The following is a 22,777-nucleotide window of genomic DNA, read 5'->3' as shown; positions in this document are numbered from 1 at the left end:
ATATCTGTGGAGAAAAGTTTCTTTTCGTAAGACATCTGGAATGTTTTCGTTCAATACTGCATGTACTGTACAATTGAATGTATAATTCAATAAATAGAGTACCGTAAAACATGTCGTTATAGTACTAGCGTATAGCCTTCCTGTTTCAGTTCATTTTCAAAGTTATTCTGTATTATCCGACATTTTCGGTGATCCGACGTAGTCCAGGTCCCGTTTAGGTCGGTTAATCGAGACTCTACTGTATATTTACGTGACAACTTTCAAGTACAATTCTTGGAGCACGCCGAACAACGTTCACATCACATCAGTATCCGCGATCAGAGATGCACTTCTTCACTATCCAAACTGCGCGACCAGAGTGACGCTCTCCAGAGCTTGGGGTGCTAAGCAAGCCTGGGTAACGCCGTTGTAGCCATGGGATTCCCTCATGTCTAGACAGACCGCCAATCAGAATGCTTGCCATTTATAATGACACAATAGTAATTATAACGTATTAATAAAACACAGTTCAAATGACATCAAATCTCTTCCTATAATTTTTATATCGTGTTCCTGAATATTATTTCACTTATAGACCTGTGGAAATCCGTCAAATAATAGAATTTATCTCAAGCAACTGCACATGTTGGTCAACCTGGGATTATGACTTCGCGTGATATAGACTCCATATTTGCCATATCCTCACGTTCTCATTGGCTGAATATTTCTCATGGTCAGCATCGAACACGTGCCGAGATGTGCCAACTCCTAGTGACGCTAAGCCATTCTCACGGTCCCGAGGAAGTATTGGGCAATATCCAGCGACTTGATGTCTCCATCGACTTCCGGCCTCAGCTATCCTGCGTTTCATTACTTTACCATATATGACTGAAATTCATATCAATAAAATTTATATATTATGTCAAATAATGACCTGAGTATCTCTTATGGGCCGGCAGGATACGGCTCAATACTTCTCAATTTCTTCGTTCAGTATATCTAGTTGTTGCACTTCTTTGCTGTCCTTTCCTCAGATCACATCATCTGAAAATAGCAGTATCTTCATCTCTTTTATCTCCATAGGCATCCTTTGTTTTCTTTATAATTTCCTCCATGACCATAATAAACAAAAGAGGTGACAGCACACTCTATGTCTTAGTCCAGTCTTATTCCTAAACCATTATCTTTCCAACTGGGGTCAGTACTCTTCTAACACAGTTGTTGTACATTGTTTGCACCATTTCTAACATTTCTCTTCCAAGTCCCTTTTTGATCATGGTTTCCCAAACCTTCTCTCGGGGTACACTATCATATGCCTGTTCTATATCTATAAAAGTCATGACCAGATCCTTTCCATATTCCCAGTTCTTTTCCATCAGCTGCCTCACGCTAAAGATTGGGTCCACTGTAGATCTTCCACTTGTGAAGTCATATTGTTCCTTTTGTAACTCTCCTTTAATCTTTCCTCTCATTCTTCTTTCTAACATCCGTTCCAGTATTTTAACTACCTGCGATATAAGTGTGATTCCTCTATAGTAACCACAAACTTTCTTGTTCCCTTTCTTAAACATGTATTATTATCCCTTTTTTCCAGTCTTCTGGTATACATTTGTGTTTCTAGATATACTTTAGTAATTGGTACAACCATTGCACACCAACAGGTCCAGCAGCCATTATCATTTCCACACTGATTTCATCCATCTCTGTTGCTTTTCCCATCTTCATCTTTTGTACCGCTAACTCCACCTCCCGCATTGTTATATCATCGTCTGTTGCTGAGTCCTCACACCGTATTGCTTCTACCTTCATTCAATAGCTTATCAAAATACTCCTTCCATCTTCTCTTTATCTCCTCTGGGTGTGTTAACAGTTCCCCATGTTCCTTTTTCATTAGCTTTATGATAACTCTTTCTGTCCTCTTACTTCTTGTAAGTCCATACAGCATCCTTTTACTGCCACTTACATCCACTTCCATTCTTTGTCTAACTTCTTCCCAACTCTTCTTCTTTTCTCCTACCACCTTCTTACATCTCTGTTTGCTGTTGAGATACTTTTGCTTTCTTCTGTTTGATCTCGGTTCCATTCTCGCCAAGCTGTCTTCTTTTCTTTCACCACTTTCCTCACTTCCTCATTCCACCACAGTGTCTCCTTTTCTTTCACTCTTGTAGATTTTCAGCCACAAGCACTCTCTGCTGCACTAACAAATGCCTTTTATAAATTGGCCCACTCCTCTTCTACATTTTTCACTTCAGTAACTGGGATTTATTGCTTCAATCTCTCCTGAAAATCTTCCTGTATGGTACATTTTTGTCTTTTGATTTCCAGACTTTTATTTTGCTTTCTGTTATCTCTTTTAGTTTTTCCATTTTTCCCAACCATAATTTTGCCGCCACAACTCTATGGTCCCCATCAGATGCTTCTCCTGGTAAAGCTGTCACATTCATCAACTTCCTACTATTTGTCCTTTTCACCAAAAAGTAGTCAATTACTGATTTTGTTCTTCTGTCACCCCACCCATATCATATGATTTTCCTGCTGTTTTTCTTTCAAAATCATCTATTCCCCACTATAAGTCCATTCCTCTCACAGAAGTCTGCTAGTTCCTCTCCTTCACCATTCTTTTTTCCATATTCATATGGTCCTGTGGCTTCTTCCTTTTCTTGTCTCTCTTTTCTGACCTGTGCATTCAGATCTCCCATAATAACCACTTCCACACCTGAAATTTCTCTTTCTACTTTCCCCAAGAATCCTTCAAAAAATTCTTCCCTGTTTCCCGTCTGTGGTGCATGCACTGGTATGAAGTCCACTTCATTCTTCATTTTTACTCTAATCTTCATTTTTCTGTCACTCACACATTCTACCACTTCAATATACTCCTCCAATTGCTTCGATATGATTAGTCCCACTGTGTTTATTGCCTCTTGGTCACCACTTCAGTTTAATGTGTATCCTTTCCTCAATTTCTTCCTTCTCTTACCTTTCCATTTCACTTCACTCAGCCCCATTATTTCCACCTTCTCCTTCTCCATGAAATCTACTACTTCCTCCACCTTTCCTGTCAGGGTCATAAGATTTACTATTGCCATCTTAATGTTGGTTACTGGTCGCCCATTTCTCACATTTCCCCCAGTACCCTGAGAACTGCACGTCACTTTAAGCAGGGGACGCCCTAGCCTTTTCTGAGGCTGGTTTCCTACATAGATGATTATGTTATCAAATAATTCTCCATCAGTGTTGCCCCCCCAGGTCTGTAAACCACAAAAGCATTAAGTTTCCTAATATCTTTAGGTATGAACCTTACACCTAGAATTTCATGTTTCTCATCCTGAACTTTTTCATAGCTTACAAAGTCTTCTTTCACCAGCATGGATATTCTCCATCCTATCAAATCTATCCTGTGGGAGTCATATGAGGCGAATGAAGAGAACAGACTACCTACTCGGCCATTGAGGGTGTGATAAGCAGAGCAATACATAATATAAGGGTTGCCATAATGAAACTGAGATTGATTGGTTTCTGTAAAGTTTTATTGTTTGGAACACATGAGTGCACAGGAAGTAAACAGTGACTGACACATAGGTGACATATCTTCCTGCACCTAGTCACCTTATCAGTTCAAGCATCTCAGCTTTCCACTATATGACAGATACTCTGGGTGTACAATATTAATGGTTGGTGGTAAAACCATTTTTCAGTGGCATCTTGGACCTCACCATTGCTTGCAAACCAGTGTCTCTTGAGTGCTTTATGTCAGTAGCCCAATTTCTGTGGTTTCCCATTTTTAGACTTTAATTAAGGCCATGGCCGCTTCCTTTCCAATCTTAGCCCTTTTCCATTTGTGCGCCGCTGAAAGTCTTCAACGTATTAGTGCGATGTTAAACCATTAGCAAAATATGAGTAGCCCGAAACAAGATAATATTTGCAGGGCAAGAAGTTGGGGCTGTAGGAGGATAGTTAAGGACCCCCCATCTTTTTTTGCCTTCCTCCATACTCACATGACCATAACAAAATTTGCTACACTGTCTGTACTGTGCGACAGACAGTTATTCTCATATACATGATGATGATGATGATGATGATCATCATCATCATCATCATCATCATCATCATCATAATTATCATTTACTGCACTTTAACAGACCATTTAGGCCCACAGCAGAAAACAAAATGTACAAAAGCTACCAAAATTATAGCTCAATCATGTCAAGATATCTATGGCAGTTCAGATCACAACCTATTTATCACAGATGTTAGCCCATTTACTTTTATCTCCTGCATCTTCAATGCTGGCTGCTGTTTGATTTGTTCCAATGTCAACAGTACTCCTCTCTCCACCTCGTCCTTGGATGACTTTTTGGACGTCTTCAACTTCACTGAGGAAATGGTCGGTTGTAAGGAAACCCTCTGATATGAAAACGTGTCCTAGCCACTGCAGTTGTTTTCTTGTGATCGTCCTCCCAATAACGGTTTTCTTAAATCACTGTTACAGTTCTTCCTTGTGCCTTTTCCCCCCCTCTTCCACTCTCTGTGTTGTAGATCAGACCATATATCTTTCTTTCAAATGCACAAATTCGCTCTTCAAGCATCTGTGAATTTGCCAATGTTTCACACTAGTCGAACTAGTGTCCAGTATATATGTATCCTGTTTTCCTGAGAGAAAGCATGAATGTCACTGACACCTTATTCATGTTGATTGTACTTATCAGAGCTACTTATTTCATTGAGCAACTCCTTATTGTCTTTTAAATAGTCATAAAACTGGTTACAAGTGAAGTCTTTCATGTTAAATTTCACTGACACCAACCATTTCACAGAGTCAGCACTTAACCTATTTCTTTCTTTGGTCCACTGTGCATTTATTAAAGAAAAAATTATTTCTACATTGGCATTATGTGGAGGAATTGCAAAATAAACTTCTGCTAATTTCAGTAGCTCAGAAGAACATGTAATATTGACACTATTTAGAAAACCAGCCCATTTTTTATGGACTGGTTCCTTCAAGAAATTTTCTTTCTGCTTTTGCACTTCAACATACTTATGAAGATTTACAAATAATCTAACATCATCAATGTGTACACCTTTAGCACTAAGATATTTAACAGTATCTTCAAGGTCAGTTCAGTTGAAATCTGAAGTTAAGGTCATCCATTTAAAAGTATCTACTGAATTCTTCAAGTGCTTGTAACCATTTTCCAAGGTTTTCCAGACATGCATTATATACATTATGGACTTCTTTCATGAAGGAATTGCTGTCTTCCTGCAACCCTTCCTCCTTCAAAGTTTTCATCATTTCTTTCACTTTCATAGGAACAAAATTATTTTAAAAACAAGCTTGTAAAATGCCAACAGTTTCTTCAGGTGCCTGTTTTACTTTAATAATGGAATTATTCTCCTTTTCAACATGAAGAATGTTCTCTTGAAAGACTGACATTAAAGACTGGCAAAATATTAAATACATTTCACTTAACTTATTGGTGAAAAAACTTGTTCAAAATTGTTGACGGGTTATCCACAGATAGAAAATATGACCGAAGTGCTGGATACAGTTCAAGCATCCTTTCAACAGCTGGAAAAAGTGACAGCCAGCGAATCTTTGTATGCTTCAATAGGGATTTGTAATTCATATCAACAAATTCACAAAAAGGTTTTAGCTCTTTATTACTTATGGTGAATGTAGAATAGTAGTTCAACACTTTTAACACAATGCTTTCAATGTCAGTCGACAATAAATCAACTCTATGTTGAACACAATTATATAACACGTGTGCTGGGCAGCCTACTCCAATCAAGGTTTCATTAAACTGAGATTTGAGGTTAGAAAATACATTATTAGCCTATCTCCTCTTCTTTTCAGACCACCAAAATTTGTATCGTAGTTATCTCCTCCAAAAGCAATGCACTTCTCTGAAATTCCATTTTGTTGCAGAACATCTAACACCACTGAAGAGATTGTTGCAGCTTTTTCATCACTAACACTGTGCAGGTCAATTAACTTTGCGTGCAGCCCTCCATTCCTGTAGTCGAAATACCGCATGAGCACGGGAAACAGTTTTATATTCCCATGATTGCTGCCATCCGTACAAACACCAATGTACTTGACTCTTGTACTTTCTACACAATGAGGTCCAAGTACATTATTAACAATGGCCTCAGGCTTTATACGAGCACTGAATATTTTTCCCTTTTCCAGAATCAGGAAATAATTTAGATAGAAGACCGGGCGAGTTGGCCGTGTGCGTAGAGGCGCGCGGCTGTGAGCTTGCATCCGGGAGATAGTAGGTTCGAATCCCACTATCAGCAGCCCTGAAAATGGTTTTCCGTGGTTTCCCATTTTCACACCAGGCAAATGCTGGGGCTGTACCTTAATTAAGGCCACGGCCGCTTCCTTCCAACTCCTAAGCCTTTCCTATCCCATCGTCGCCATAAGACCTATCTGTGTCGGTGCGACGTAAAGCCCCTAGCAAAAAAAAAAAAAAAATTTAGATAGAAGCTTAGACATACAATCCATAGTTTTGTAGCTCCTATGATGAACAGCATTGTGGTACACAAGAACTCCCTCTGCAGCAATCGCATTTTCGTTTAGTGATGTGATCTTTTTCGAAAATGTCAACACATTATTTGAAGTTGAAGTTGATGCACTTTGAACTTTAGCTTTATGTTTGCCCATTGTAATGTGACTTTCTAAATCCATACCTTCATAATAAGCCACAGAAACGTATGTTCCTGGTTTACATACTAGAAACATGGCTTCTTCATCGGTGCGGCCCTTTTTGAAGCATTTATATCTTTTCTCCAATTCAGCAGTGAACTTACACTTTCTTTTCCCCATAATACAGTTAACGTACCAACAGATCACAACATATATTGTAGAGTAGATCACAAGGATTGTGGCACAACTAAGCAGCAATATGGACGAAAATTATTTGTCTTTAGCTTCCGTTTCCATATGCTATCGCCAACTTCGACTATCGACTTCAACCAGCGATAATATACTAGTCAAAGACTACAGGAATTTAAAAAGTTCAAGCTGCAGCTGAAGTCAAAGGTTATGGAATAAGCGAGTCTAAGTTTACGAAAATGGGTTTCCAGTTAGAAAAAGTTCATTTTAACATTATTAGACAAAAATACGGACAATCAGCAAATAATTAAAAAATAAATATGTACGCCAGGACAGACACAAAAAATAAGGGCATGTCCTGGTAAATACGGACGTCTGGTAACCCTGCCCAAGTACTTGAACTTTTTCAAAATTATGGCACCCAAATCAGTTTGGCAGGGAGATACTGCCATATACTTTGTTTTATCATCAGTGACCAGCAACCCCACCATGCTTTCTAGGAAAGTTGATTGAGAATTTGATTATGCCACTGAGAATTGGAAAGAATAATAATCAGAAAGGGGGCAAACGAACATTAGGTACTAGATCAGTGGGTGATCAAATTTAAAGATAACCCCTCAGGTAATACTTTCTTAGGGGAAAGGTAAAAACATCCAAGGATGTAGATAATTATAAATTAGCAACTCAAAGAAGTGCATCGAGGAGCCCAAGCCCATAAGTAGAACAATAGTGAAGAGGCATAGTTTAAATTACCTTGATAATAAATTGGATAATAAAAAAAGAATTCTAGTATAGCAGAGGGACAACAGGATCTTGATCATAGTAAATTATTGGAAACTAATGTGAACAGAAATCCAATGAAAGTATTTATTAATATACCTATTCAATACTTTTTGTCCACTTATATGTGGTTACAAATAAAAACAATCATTTATCATTTTCAGGACATGTTTCGCCCCATTTAACCCTCCAGTACTAACATCCGGTCTCCGAGACCGACTGCCCAATTATTCTCCTATAACTTCAGTGCGCATGCTTCGCTTATGCTTTGCACATTGGTACCTTCAAATCGGTCAATTTACTTTACTCTTTAGTAAGTGATTTACTTGCTTTAAAACATAAGAAATATGCATGTTTACTACTTTGGACTCACAGACCGATGTTAGCACTCATGCTAGGATTTGTCATGTTAGTACTGGAGGGTTAAGGGCATCTTCAGCCTTGAATACAATCTTAAAATAATTACACTTAAACACTAAAAAAGAAGATAAAGTGATAAATGATTGATTGTATTTGTAACCACATATAAGTGGACAAAAAGTATTGAGTAGGTGTATTAACAATTGGATTTTAAGTTATAACAACTTTCAATATGGAAAAAACATGAGGTTTATGACGTGTAATGTGGACAGTCTTAATCGAGGAACGGAATCACGTTCAAATCTTTCATATTAATGTACAGTCTGTAAGAAATAAGTTACATGAGATAGACATTTTTCTTGATACATTTCCTTGTGATGTTCTATGTATTAATGAACACTGACTTAGAGAAGAGGAAGTCAGTTTATGTATACCATCAGGATATGAATCAGTGGCAAATTATTATAGAAGAAAAATTGAATATGGCAGTGCAGAATTTTTTTCTAAAAATCAACCTCAATATACATTATAGCCTTACAGAATTAAACCATGATAGATTTTGTGTAGAACAATCATTTGAGGCAGCAGGTATCTTTCTCTCTAGTCAAAATTGATCATTATTCCTTTATATCGTGCTCTTAATTCAGATGTTAATATTTTCACACAAGGGTGGGAGCAATTAATAACACACTTAGAAAAATACAAGAATTTCAACATTATCTTTATAGAAGATATTAACATAAACATTCTAGAGGAATGAAAGATTAGATTTTTTTTCTGTGACTCTTTAAGGTCATACAACTTTTACCTCATAAATGATCAGCCTGCTAGGAATAATGCCTGTCTAGACAACAAAATCAAAAATGTTCATAAAAATAATTTAAAATATGGGGCCATAGAACCTCTGTTGTTTGATTATGAAGGTCTCTGGCTTAAATTTCCATTTGCAAGTAAGGAAGCATATAACACCAAGGAGATTAAATGTTTTAGGTCATTCAGTGAGAGAAATATCACAAGGTTGAAGTACAAATTAATGGAAACAGACTAGCAGACTTAAATTTTAAACTGCAGCAGTATTACAGAAGCATTTGAAAGATTTACAGTTAAAATAAGCTGTTTCCTGAATGTAAATTGTCCCAAAAGAAGTAAGGTACTGGTAGTAAAAGACAAACCATACAACAAATAAACATGGGTTTAAGTGGTATACTCCCTATTTTTCAGCCATTAGGAAAATAATGATACCCCTTTATAAGAAATCTAAGAACAATAGCTCAGAAGATAAGAATAGATACAGCCGGGGCTGTACCTTAATTAAGGCCACGGCCGCTTCCTTCCAATTCCTCGGCCTTTCCTATCCCATCGTCACCGTAAGACATATCTGTGTCGGTGTGACGTAAAGCAAAAAATAGCAAATAGAATAGATACAACAGCATAAAGCAAATATACAGGAGGGAAATAACATTGGCAAAAGTTAGGGCCAGTGAAAACTATATTAGAAACTCTAAAATAAGTGTAAAGCTACCTAGGAAGTTATAAATAAGGTAATACTCAGGAAGGTAAGAAAAGAACCAGTTCCTGTTTAACCAGATGTCTTGAATCATTTTTTTTTTTTTTTTGTGAACTCAATACAAAATATTGCCAAGAGGTACAAGACTCAACCTACAACTATGCCTACAGTCATGGATATGTTAAGTAACCAGCAGTACCAACGAGGTGACAGATCAAAGTTTATACGGGAAGAAGTTACACCAGGTGATATTAAAAAAATAATTACAGAACTTAGTAATTTTAAAACAGAAGATTATTATGGTATTCCCAACTCACTTTTAAAAGAAATTATTGATTTAATAGTGCTCGCGCTAACTACACTCATAAACTGGGTATTCAAGGATTCCAGACTGCCTGAAGATTACATTGGTGGCTATGAGAGCTTGGATGTGATTGGGCATTGATTTTACTAAATTAGCACAGTAGGAAGGAGATAGAAATGGTCCAGACAGCTATTGGCTGGTAGCACTTGTTCCAGTGTTATCAAAAATAATAGGATATTGTATGAAAATACAACTTTCAAAATATAGTAATTGTGTAAAAAGTATTCATACAACCCCACTTATTTTAGAAAATAATTAATTTTTCCTACATTTAGGTAGGTTTATGGATTGAAAAAATCATTCATGTAGTATTCAAATACCTTTATTCATTCCATGAACAATATGAAAACAAAACATTGTCATAAACTTGTAAAAAAAATATAAGAAACTAGTAATATATCTTTTGGGACCAACCAAAAGTATTTGTACGACCCCTGTCTTCTGTACTCTCCATCAGTCCATGGAAATCAATATTTTGTAGGATTGCCCTTGGTGGCTATGACAGCTTGGATGTGATTGGGCATTGATTTTACTAAATTAGCACAGTAGGAAGGGGGTATTTTCTCCCATTCCTCCTTGAGAGCATTTTGTAAATCTCTTGTTTGAAATGCGTCTTAGACCTAATTCTTGTTGCACGATAGTGCCATGAATGTTCAATTGGGTTTAGGTCAGGGGTCTGGGGAAGGAGTATTGTACAACAACCAGAGCTGGGTATCTCTACCTTAGTGTTTTGAATCACTGTTCTGTTGAAAAAGATAATCACTTCTCAGTCCCATTTTATCAACACTGGTAGGTATGTTTTGCTTCAAAATATTGATGTACATTTGATGGTCCATCTTGCTTTCAATGAAATAAAGATTTCCCACTCCCTTAGCGCTCATACACTCCCACACCATCACTGAACTTCCTCCATGTTTCACAGTAAAAATCAGGTTATGCTGCTGTAGCTCGGTGTTTGGTTGCCGCCACACTTGAAGGCTCCCGTCTGACCCGAAGATGTTGTACTTGTTCTCATCAGTCCAGACAGTCCTGTTGAAGACCTCCAGACCTGTGTTTCGGTGCTCCGTGGCAAAGTGTAGCCGTTTCAGATGATTAACCTTGCTTGCATAGAACTTCCTACGTCACCAATGCCCATAGAAGTCCATTTGAGGAAGGGTGTTGCGCACTGTCGACTCGCTCATACTAGCACCTCGCCGTTCCAGCTCAGCAGCAATTTTTGGTGTACTCTCGCAGATTTTTCTTCACTTCTCAGACAATGAAGTACCTGTCTGCCTGCGTCAGGGCCCGGGGACTTCCAGTTCGAGGCTTGTTATTGTAGATTTTTGTCTCGGAAAAGCAGTTGATGATCAACTGCACGGTTGACTTAGACCTCCCGACTGCTTCTGCAATCCTTTTGAGCGACCATGTCTTGTTGTGAAGGCGGATGATGACTTTTCGTTCACTGGGAGTAGTTTTCGGACCCTTTTGCCCCATTCTGACAACGTGTGAATACACTCATACGGTGTCCTTTCAACTTCTGAGTCGAAATGAGTGAATGGGATATGTCTGAGCCACAGCAGCATGTATGTCATTAGCAGGGAGTAGAGGGCTGATTTAACTTGTGAAAACGGGGTTGTACGAATACTTTTTGCAAGTACTCAAACAAATATTTATTTTCTGTGATTTTTTACAAGTTTATGACAATGTTTTGTTTTCATATTGATTATGGAATGAATAAAGGTATCTGAATACTGCATTAATGATTTCTTTTTCAGTCCATAAACCTACCTAAATTCATTATTTTATAAAATATGCAGGGTCGTACGAATACCTTTTACACTGTACTTTGAGAACAACAACTTAGTACAAGCTTCCCAGTTTGGTTTCAGGGCAGGACAATCAGTCTCTAAAGCTGTAGGAAATAATAAATCATTTTGAGTCTCACACCTTTATTGGTGCCACATTTATTGATCGTAGCAAAGCTTTTGGTACAGTACCAAAATTTCTAAATTTAAGCGTTATGGTGTTAAGGGTCTTGAACTATTATGAATTAAATCTTTCCTCACAAATAGAAGCCTCAGGGTAACAGTTAAAAATCAACACCCTTCGAGTTACTCCAAGTAACAACAGTAGTAGTCCAAGGGTCAGTAGTCGAGCCATTCCTTTTTCTTGTATATATTAATGACTTATGCCTTTGCTGGCAGGACCTAGTGTTTACAGTGCAGTATGTCTCCTGGTGTGGGTTAGAGCAATTTTGTTACTTTCATTGATCTGTCCCTGTCTTATCCTTGGCTTTGACAATATGAAAGTGACTGAGCTATGAGTGATGCTAGTAATGGCATTCCTTCTGCAGCAAGTCCCTGCTATGAATGGTGTGAAAATGTTGCTCATAGAGTCGGTTGGGCCTGCATTTCAGTGGGCTTGGCAGATTTATATGTAATGGCAAATTCTGGATGAGCCTCTTCAGTGATGCCTAGGCCATGTATGACAGCTGATGGTGCAGCTATTGAGGATCCAACTAGCCTTAAGGCTGAAGACTGAACATACATACATTAATGACTTTCCTGGGAACTACAATAATGTTATTTGCTTTACGTCCCACTAACTACTTTTATGGTTTCCGTAGACGACGAGGTTCCAGAATTTAGTCCCGCAGGAGAATGTGCCAGTAAATCTACCAGCATGAGGATGATGTATTTGAGCACCTTCAAATACCACCGGACTGAGCCAGGATCAAACCTGCCAAGTTGGGGTCAAAAGGCCAGTGCCTCAACCGTCTGAGCCACTCAGCCCAGCTCCTGGGAATTTATCAGGCAAGTCTGTACTTTATGCAGATGATATTACTCTAATAACAACAGATAAAGACTTAGAAAATGTAGTTACTCAAAACAGGGAGAGGTTTTAGGAGTCATTGACATAGCTAATGGGTAATAAATTGGTCTTTAATTGCAAGAAAACTGAAGAAATTTTATTTCATCTAAGCAATAAAACTAGGGAGAACTGTAACAAGTCAGCAAAAATGTTAGGTTTCCATTTAGACTCAAAACTGAGCTGCAATGTTCATACCACCACTGTCTCAATCTCTATATACTGCCTGCTCTGTTCCGTGAGAATTGTGTTTACAGCGACATTGCAGATGGCAGCACTTACTGTACCCAGATCACATGTTGGTTTAATGAGAGTTTGTCCGTAACACCAATATAAAATGAAAAATAATCCTTAACATGTTACTAATTGAGAAGGTAATACACATACAGAAACTAATATTTCACATTTGATCTTGACTCATGATATAGAAACGTAAAATATCTTAAATCTTACCAGTTACAGTAGATATATTAGGATCATCCCGCTGCACGAGTAACGGAGCACCTTTTTAGTCCTTTTCTTACTGTTATTTACCAGCAGCAGACGCACAAATTATTCTATCACTGTTTCGCTGTCCCTGTGTTCATTACCAGATTTCAGGATACGTTTTATAGCACATAATGCGGTGCGTGCGTGCGTCATGTCATTATATCCACCACCCAATCTCACTGCACTAAATAGAGCTTCTATTGCATCTCCAGAAAATCATTTAGTGAAAACATAAAAGAACCCATTTTGAACAGATAAGACACTCATTCCACTATAGATTTCGCAGTTAGTGAGACAGCATCTGTCGTCTGTTCATCAGTTTTCCATGTTTTGATTCCAGCTGAATTATTTTAACTTGTTGAAATCATCATTCAGCCATTGTAGTATTTTATCTGCTGGTGAATAGAAATGCTCATAATCTGGAATGTTTTGCCAAATATGCTGAGTTCTGTCAATTACGTCGAGGAATGTGAAAAATTTATAACTTGATTTCATGAAGCGCACCGTCGATTCCGCATCTGAAAAGTCTTAAATTTGTGTTTATAAACGGGCATAGTTTTCTATTCGTGAAGCAAATAGCAGCAGTAATCGCTGAGGAAATACTTGTACAGCAGAACATTAATTTTTTCCAAATTCCTTTGTTCGATGTGTTTTTTTGTAATACTGAACAGGCTTGAATGTCAAGTCTCTGGAGGAAATTAAACTTCTTTCACATATTTGGAGGCGATGCTGCCATTGCTGTCATTTCTCTGTCTAGGAACTGGATCTCACATTTTTTTATAAAATGGTAATAGTCAAAACTGAAAAGAAGTTTACGACTAAGATCACATGGATGAGTCACACAGGTTCTCACTTTTCTCTCTCCAAAATGTTTAAACATAGAAACATTGGTTCTATGATTGTCAGTCAATGGCATTAATAATTTCTGTACTAAAAGGAATAGATCGGAGACTTCTAAGCCTTTTACAATGAAGTAGTCAGCAGGAATAGGGAACTTTTTGAAAGTCTGTTTACAACAAAACACAACAGTTTATTTGCGAGAGCAGCAGATTTTCCAATATCTGTGCCCCATACCAGTGTTGCCAACTTATATTTTCAAGATCCGCTAAATACTACTAAAAATCCGCTAAAATTCTGCCAAGAAATCAGATCTCAAATAATGAGCAATAATAATAATAATAATAAAAGTAAATATCTGCACTCATCTGATCTGTGAATTTCACTGGAATTAACCCCCTGTCTGCTAGCCGGTGAGCTAAAACTTGTACGCGTTTTACTGCCGGGTGCAAACTAGGTGAATCCCCTACCTCAAGGGCCACACACAGAACAGGCCAGTTCATTAAACGGTCTTCCTTCATAGCATAAATATAAATGGTACTCTCTCACAGTTTCATTATCTGTCGTCATTAGTCAACTAAGAGATAAGTACCCTTTCCCCACGCATTACAAATTTATGATACCATGATCTCATAACATCAAATCCAAATAGCAAGTTTTCCTCATGTGACTGCTAGCTCCTGACAAGAAGTACGGAATAGCTTAGAGACAGACTGAAGTACAAATTTAAAAAAAACATAAAATGGATAAAACACTAAATTCCGCTATAATAAATCTAGAATTCCACCCATAAATCCGCTGTCCACTAAATGATATATTTATCCGCCGACAGTCTTCTAATTCCGCCAAATTTAGTGGAAAATCCGCTAAGTTGGCAACACTGCACCATACAACTTCAGCATTGACCACGCAGACCAACTTGTCACTGGTTTGGTCATACCTAATTAGCCATTTAATCGGCAATCACTGTTGCACTCCTCTCTGTTAGTCTGAGAGTTTTACATTCAGCTCTAAGTCTTTCCTTCACTAATTGGGAAATCCCAACACCACACTTTTCCATTTAGGCTACCTTTCCAGAGTACTTTGTGATTGAGCTGACACTAGACCAGGAGTCCTCCCATATTCATAACCGTTTGGGATACTATTCTCCATGTCACACAGTACTGTGTGATTTGTTTTGACCTTGCAGATTTTGTCTTGTGAAAATTATGGATTTGATCTAAAAGATAAACAGTCTTTTGTTCATTATGTTTAGCTGCTTCCTTTACTTTACTCTGGTTTGTCTTCAAATTTCCTCTGTAGTCTTTTAAGTTCATTTATGGTTAGTCATCAGCGTTTATCGCAGTCTCAGAATTCTTGATCAGAGCCTTTAATGTATGATTTTATGATGACTCATGTCATTCTTACTGGTTGGAATATTGACTTGGATTGAGACATCATTGTTCACATGAATTTCGTACTTGTCATCCAATATATTTCCTTCAATATATTTTTCTTTTAGTTTTATTTCTAAAATTCAGGCTACAAACACGAGAATAATCAGATGGAATCCATTGAGTACCCTTGGTTGATCCTTGCCTTTGATATAGCGTTAAGCCAATTTCCCCAAAGTTCTTTACTTGGGGGCATTTCATGAAACCTTACACCTGAAGAATTTGGATTTCTTGCTATGATATACAAAGAGGAACACAACAATTCATCATTTTACAACCAAACACACAAACACACAAATAATCAATGTGAACGCACGGGAACACAACGTGGGTATGGAGATAAACTGGGTGCGTTAACTGGCGCCCCTAGTGGAGGTTTGCGACACTAAGAGCTCACGCTGAACAGCATGTTAACAGCATAGCATAGAGCTGGCAGTATATAGGATTGAGACGGTGGTGGTTCATACAAAACAACTATGTAAGAAACTGTCCTGAGTGATATTTTTTATTGCAAAAACTGAAGAAATGTTGTAGCAAATCTCAAATAATATCTGCTTACTATGCTTTCTTCCATTCACATCTGCAGTATGGAGCAATCATGTGCAGGAATTAATTCCAATGGGGGCTTAGAATGTCCTTATATGGCAAATGAAAGCAATCTGGTGCATATAGGGAATTTTTTTTTTTGCTAGGGGCTTTACGTCGCACCGACACAGATAGGTCTTATGGCGACAGATAGGGAATTTCAGACAAGTAGTTATATAGGGACATTTTCCAAGAACTGGAAATAATAACTCTTCCCTCAATATATACTTACCAGTGCATAATGGACATCAAAGGAAACCTGATTAACTACCCATTAAGGAAGGAGGTATATCAACATAATACAAGAAGAAGAAAAAATGATATATACACTCCTCATGTTAGATTAAAGAAAACACAAAAATATTATAACTTCACCAAGCACCCATTGGAATTAAGAGATATTAATGTCTGTGAAATCCTTTCAAAAGAATCTAAAAATCTGGCTGATGGGAAACAGCATTTACAGTATACAGGAATTTGAAGAAAAATTGGTTCACCTCCATATACATTAGTAATGATGTGTAAATATACAGGGTGATTTAGCTAAGTTGTCCACCTCAAATATCTTCTGATTTGTCAAAGACATAGACATTCTGTTTTCAAATTAAATTATATTAAGAGGCCAATAAAATACTGTCCTATTCCTTTCAATTGCATATGTTATTACTGAGAAACTGGTAGCAACTTTGTGTTTTTAAATAGGAATATACTAATTTCACCCTATAGAACAATTAAGAATCGAGTGACAAATTCACTGATGTGCTTATTTTACAAATCCGACGAGTACGTTTGGAGATATTAAAGGGTTTCTGATGTGTAGGCATTAGACCACTCTCCTTAATGTCGGGCGCGTAGTTCTCGTGCTTGACTCGCGTCTTGTTGATAAACACACATATCTCGCCATTATCTCAAGGGAGGCCGGAGAAGAAGAAGAAGAAGAAAATAACAGTATGATGTAGGCCTACAGCATTTCGGAGTTACAAAGCTTTTGTTTCATTGCCGTTGAATCAAAAAAAAAAAAAAACAGATAACACAATGAAATTGTAATAATTCAAATGCTTCTCATGAGTAGGGCCCTACATAGTACATGAGATGAAATCAACAACTACAAAATCCAATGAATGACGTGGTAAATGGGAAGAATGGATGCAAACTTAACGGACAACATTATTGTTGGGCTCTTTGGTCCTCCTTAAAGTCGAGATGTAAGATCGATGTACGTTAGCAACAGGCAGTGGTCGAGTTAAAATAAGTACTGTACTCTTTCAGTACTGGCGAACCTGAGAAAATTGAATTAATTTACACATTAACATTTAAAATGAAACAAAACTCGCCCATTTAGTTTCTTGTGAACGTCTCTTCTAATTTTTTTTTTTTTTTTTTTTGCTAGTTGCTTTACGTCGCACCGACACAGATAGGTCTTATGGCGATGATGGGAAAGGAAAGGCCTAGGAGTTGGAAGGAAGCGGCCGTGGCCTTAATTAAGGTACAGCCCCAGCATTTGCCTGGTGTGAAAATGGGAAACCACGGAAAACCATCTTCAGGGCTGCCGACAGTGGGGCTCGAACCCACGATCTCCCGGATGCAAGCTCACAGCCGCGTGCCTCTGGCCAACTCGCCCGGTAATTTTATTCTTACGAGTGTGGTTGACCGCAAACATTTTTTTTACTGCACAATACCATCACCGTATGCTATGTGTGAAATACATTCGGTGTGTGCATTTATCAACAAAGCATGAGTGATGCAGGAGGACAATACACTGGACATCACAGTGAGTGGCACATCACTTTCTGTCTAATATCCACACATTTGAAACCCTTGAATATCTCCAAAAGTACTTGTCTGATTTGCAACGTAACCACATCAGTGAATTATTTGCTCTATATTTAATTGTTCCGTTGGGTGAAATTACTACAGTACCATTTTAAAAAAGGTTGCTGCCTGTTTCTCGGTAATCACATATGTGATCGAGAGGAATAGGACAGTACTTTATGAGCCCCTTAATACAATTTAAGAATTTGAAAACAGAATGCCTATATCTTTAACGGATCAGAAGATATTTGAGGTGGGCAACTTAGCTGAATCACCCTGTATACCTAGGTATTTTAAAACAATCGATACATAAATAAAGTGAAATTTATTTTCAATTTTTTAAAAATTATTATTTTGCTACTTGTTTTATGTCACTGGTCTTATGGCAGTGATGGTATAGGATAAGGTTAGGAACAAGAAGGAAGTGGCTGTGGCGTTTATTTAGTTACAGCCATTTGCCTGGTTTGAAAATGGGAAACCACAGAAAACCATCTTTAGGGCTGCCAACAGTAGGGTTCAAATGCACTATCTCCTGAATGCTAGCTCACAGCTGCATGACTCAAACCATGTAGCCAACTCGCTTCATTCTAAAAGCATATCATTAGTTTTAATACTAACAGTGTTTTTTGAACATTTGGTTTTTTAATTTTTGATTTCATCTTGTGGTTTTCTAGCTTACAATCCTGACAAAGATGGAGGGAAAGCAGGTGGATACTGAAGAAATTCTGTCTGGTAAACCATCAGAAAAGCCCTTAAATCTGGTGAGTGGTCTAGAATACAGTATAGGCTATTTGTAATTTATTGTCTTATGCCATGCATACAAATTGTCTCACCATAGTAAGCACTTTGGCCTTACTTGTCTATCAGACAGAGGTATGAAAATTTTGTTTTCAACATGAACAAGTTTCACAACTAAGTATTTTTTATTTTCCACCTTGTCGATACACTAAATTGCTTAAGGTAACTTACTGGTTAAAAGTGCTAAATGTTTCGTATATTATGAACATCATCAGCCACATAACACTGTTTAGATGAAAAATTCATATAATGACAAAGTATCAATGCTTTAGAGGAAGTGTCCTTAAAATTAATCTGTGTAAGTACAATACGGACCATGAAGCTGATTTTATGTAAACGAATAAGTTTCTCGGTGTGTTGTGTTCTTATTACTGGACTTGGGACTTGTAAAGTTGATTATCTGTCCTGCCACTGCCATTGTGGAAATTTATGAAATTGAAAAATACTTTTCATCTATTTATGTACATAAAACGGTCTTTTTATCTGTGCATACATACATACATGCATACTTACTTCATTGTAGACTCTTATGCCTTTTAACATTCAGTCTCTACCGGGCGAGTTGGCCGTGCGCGTAGAGGCGTGCGGCTGTGAGCTTGCATCCGGGAGATAGTAGGTTCGAATCCCACTATCGGCAGCCCTGAAAATGGTTTTCCGTGGTTTCCCATTTTCACACCAGGCAAATGCTGGGGCTGTACCTTAATTAAGGCCACGGCCGCTTCCTTCCAACTCCTAGGCCTTTCCTATCCCATCGTCGCCATAAGACCTATCTGTGTCGGTGCGACGTAAAGCCCATAGCAAAAAAAAAAAAACCATTCAGTCTACAAGCCTTTCTGAATTAATTGGGTGACTTCCCAATCCTCTGTTTCCAACAAGCTCTGTGGGCTCGTTTAGTTCCACACTTTTAAATCATTAAGAACCATCGTCATCTTGGTTTCCCTTTACTTCTCATACCCTCCATGACCTGGTCCATTGCCGGGCTGAGCAGCTCAGACGGTGGCATTTGAAGGTGCTCAAATATGTCAGCCTCATGTCGGTAGATTTAATGGCACGTAAAAGAACTCCTGCAGAACTAAATTCTGGCACCTTGGCATCTCTGAAAACCGTAAGAGTAATTAGTGGTTTAATGTTAAGAACCTTGTACTCTTCAAGGCCATTCACAAGTATTTTAGTTGTAAAAAATCTTTTTGACACACAAAAAAGTGTTGTGTTTGATGACATGTCTAACATCTTAAAAGATTAAGCAGTCTTTGTATTTTAATCACACATATTTTAATGTATACGTATAATTGTAAAATTTCAGAACACTAGATAGCATGCTCTGTATATGTTTCTATACTGCATAAATATTTCATGCAATCACTTATAATACCTTGCAAATTTTTCATTGGCTGATGATGGCATGGGAGATGCCGAAACCAGTACCATAATGATAATAATAAAAATGTGATATTTTAATTAAGCCACTATGTCAGTGTATTGAACAGGTGGAAACCCTTTATCCTTAATCAACATAGTAATTAGTGGGACAAAAAGCCAATATTATTATTATTGGTTGCCTATCCTCCTCCATTTGCCACATGACTCCACCGCTGAGGTCAGGTTCAGTTTTATCTGTCGAGTTCCATCCGAACTTAGCCTTTGTTTCCTCAGTCTGAGTACCCTCCTGCGGCAAAGTCGGTCTGAAAACAGACCAATGTAAAGATAATTTTATCCGAGAGCTCACCTCTTTCTTCTTGCCGAATACCATTGGTCACAATTGCGAGTAGAGGAACTCCCATTACAAATCATTTTTTAAATCTGTAAACTTAGAATTTTTGTTCTGTTTTTATTTTGCATTAAGCAGACAAAATTTGAAAATAAGTCACAGTCAAAGAACGACACCCTTGTGTGGCATGTGGCATGACCACTGACCTTATGGTCCCATGTCCCACATCAATGGTTTGGTGTATTGCTTTGTTCAACTTGCTTGATCAGTTCATTGTTTTACATGAAGAAACCATAATTTTCAGTACTTTCGGGGTGAGAAATGGTCGAGTGCCTGCAGTGAGGATTTGAAAAGTGGTTATGAAGAATTGAAGGGTGCCGTGAACGTGGTAAGAAGGGTGGTTTTTGTAGCTTGGAGAGGAGGGGGATGCTTTGTGTGTGGGGCATGCAGTGTATAAGGGGTAACTTGGTACGTTTGGGAGGGGAAATGGAGAATTGGAGCTTTATATGGTGGGAGGAATGGGAAAGGTTCAAGAGGACACCAGTAAAAACTACAGAGGAAGTTTGTGGGAGAACTAGTGCCAGGAAAAGATGCAAGGAGACCCCATGGTGTAACGACAGAGTCAAAGCGGCAGTTAGGGAGAAGAATAAAGCTTTCACAGTGTGGTTTCAACAGAGGACAACGGAGACAAGACAAGAGTATAAGACAAAAAAGGAAGAAGCTAAAATGGTTGTAACAGAGGAGAAGAAAAATGAATGGAAAAGTGGACAAATGTCATAAAAAAGTACTGTATGGAATGGTCAAGAGTAAGAGGAAAGGCAAGAGGGAAGATGTTATAATGATAGACAAAAATGGAAATGAAGTGCAGGGAATGGAGAAACTGAAAGGAATGTGGAAGCAGTATTTTGAAGTTTTACTAAACCCAGAAGGATGCACTGAGGAGGAAAGTAGAAGCAGGAAGGAAGTAAGAAATATGGAAGAAGAAGAAGAAGAAGAAGAAGAAGAAGAAGAAGAAGAAGAAGAAGAAGAAGAAGAAGAAGAAGAAGAAGAAGAAGAAGAAGAAGAAGAAGAAGAAGTGGAACTAGCACTGGACAGGATGAAAGGAGGGAAAGACCCAGGGTTAGATGAAGTGAGTATTGAGATGGTGAAGGCAGCAGGAGAGGTAGGGAAACAGTGGATTTATCGTGTGTTGAAAGTAGTATGGAAGGAAAGGAAGACCTCTGAAGATTGGGAGAAGGGGGTAATCATACCCATTTTCAAGAAGGGGAATAGAAAAGAGTTTAAGAACTATAGAGGAGTCACATTGATATGCCACTGTGCAAAGGTGTTTGAGAAGATTCTGAAGAATAGAATCAGAAAGAGGGTGCAAGAAGAGTTAAGAGAAGAGCATTATGGTTTCAGATCAGGAAGGTCCACAATAGACCTTATATTTGCAGTAAGGCAACTACAAGAGCGTCATTATGAATGGGGTAAGGATCTTGTGATGGCCTTCATGAACTTTGAGAAAGCTTATGACCGTGTGTGTAGAAACAAGGTATGGGAAGCCTTACAGAGAAAAAGTGTCGAGGAACAGACCGTAGAAAGAGTGAAGGAGATGTACAATGGGAGTGTCAGTTGTGTGAAAATAGGAGGAGAGAGAACAGACTGGTTTGAGAAAAAAGGTGGATTAAAGCAAGGAAGTGCTCTGTCACCTTCGCTCTTCATAGTAACAATGGATGAAATAATGACAAAAGTGGCAAGGAAAATTGGAGAAGGAAAAATGAATGTGATGATGTTTGCAGATGTCCTGTTAGTCTGGAGAGAAAAGGAAGAGGATATCCAGGAACAGTTAGATGCTTGGGTAGATGAGGTGGAATAATATGGAATGAAATTTAATGCCCAAAAGAGCGAGACAGTTATCACAACTAGAAAGAAGGAGAGACCTACGAGAGGGATAATGCTTGGAGGGGAACAGCTTAGGAAGGTAGAGAGTTTCAAGTACTTAGGAAGTATCATAGAGGAAAGTGGAAGAAATGATAGGGAAATAATCGACCTTGGAAGATAAGCAGGAGCATTCCTGAAAAGTGTCAGAAGGCTGGTTTGGAGCAAGGATGTCCCTCAGAGAAGCAAAAGGGTGATATACAGGATGTACTATATATCTATTCTGACGTATGCAGCTGAGACTTGATAATGAGGCTGAAAGCCATGAATAGAATACAGGCAAGTGAAATGAAATTTCTGAGAAGCAGGACAGGAGTGACAAGATGGGATAAGATGAGAAATGAGAAGGTTCGAGATATAGTAAAATAAGATCCACTACAGAATAGGACAGAGGCATCTAGACTTAGATGGTATAGACACATGAAGAGAATGACAGAGGAAAGGATACCAAGGAGGATGCACAAAATGGAGATAACAGGTAAACGACCAAGAGACAAGTGGATGAAAGGAGTGGAAGAGT

General features: G+C 38.1%; 1 protein-coding gene across 5 annotated transcripts in view; it reads left to right on the top strand.

Moving 5' to 3' along the window:
• LOC136874942 (zinc finger protein 98) overlaps positions 1-22,777 on the top strand; it is a 116,355-nt gene that overhangs the window by 22,040 nt on the left and 71,538 nt on the right. For 3 of the 5 annotated variants that reach the window (XM_068227936.1, XM_068227934.1, XM_068227938.1), the window contains exon 2: positions 18,506-18,592. Coding sequence is in view for 3 of the 5 variants with exons in the window: in XM_068227934.1 (XP_068084035.1) it covers positions 18,506-18,592 (87 nt within the window). In the remaining 2 variants the exon portion in view is untranslated. Of the gene's footprint in view, positions 1-12,433; positions 12,621-18,505; positions 18,593-22,777 lie in introns of all 5 variants that reach the window. The other 2 variants (XM_068227935.1, XM_068227937.1) reach the window with 1 other exon arrangement.

Source organism: Anabrus simplex, chromosome 5, assembly GCF_040414725.1.
Source record: "Anabrus simplex isolate iqAnaSimp1 chromosome 5, ASM4041472v1, whole genome shotgun sequence".
In the NCBI taxonomy this organism is placed as follows: Eukaryota; Metazoa; Arthropoda; class Insecta; order Orthoptera; family Tettigoniidae; genus Anabrus; species Anabrus simplex.
Note: the sequence above shows the minus strand (reverse complement) of the source record. Positions and strands in the feature narration are given on the sequence as shown.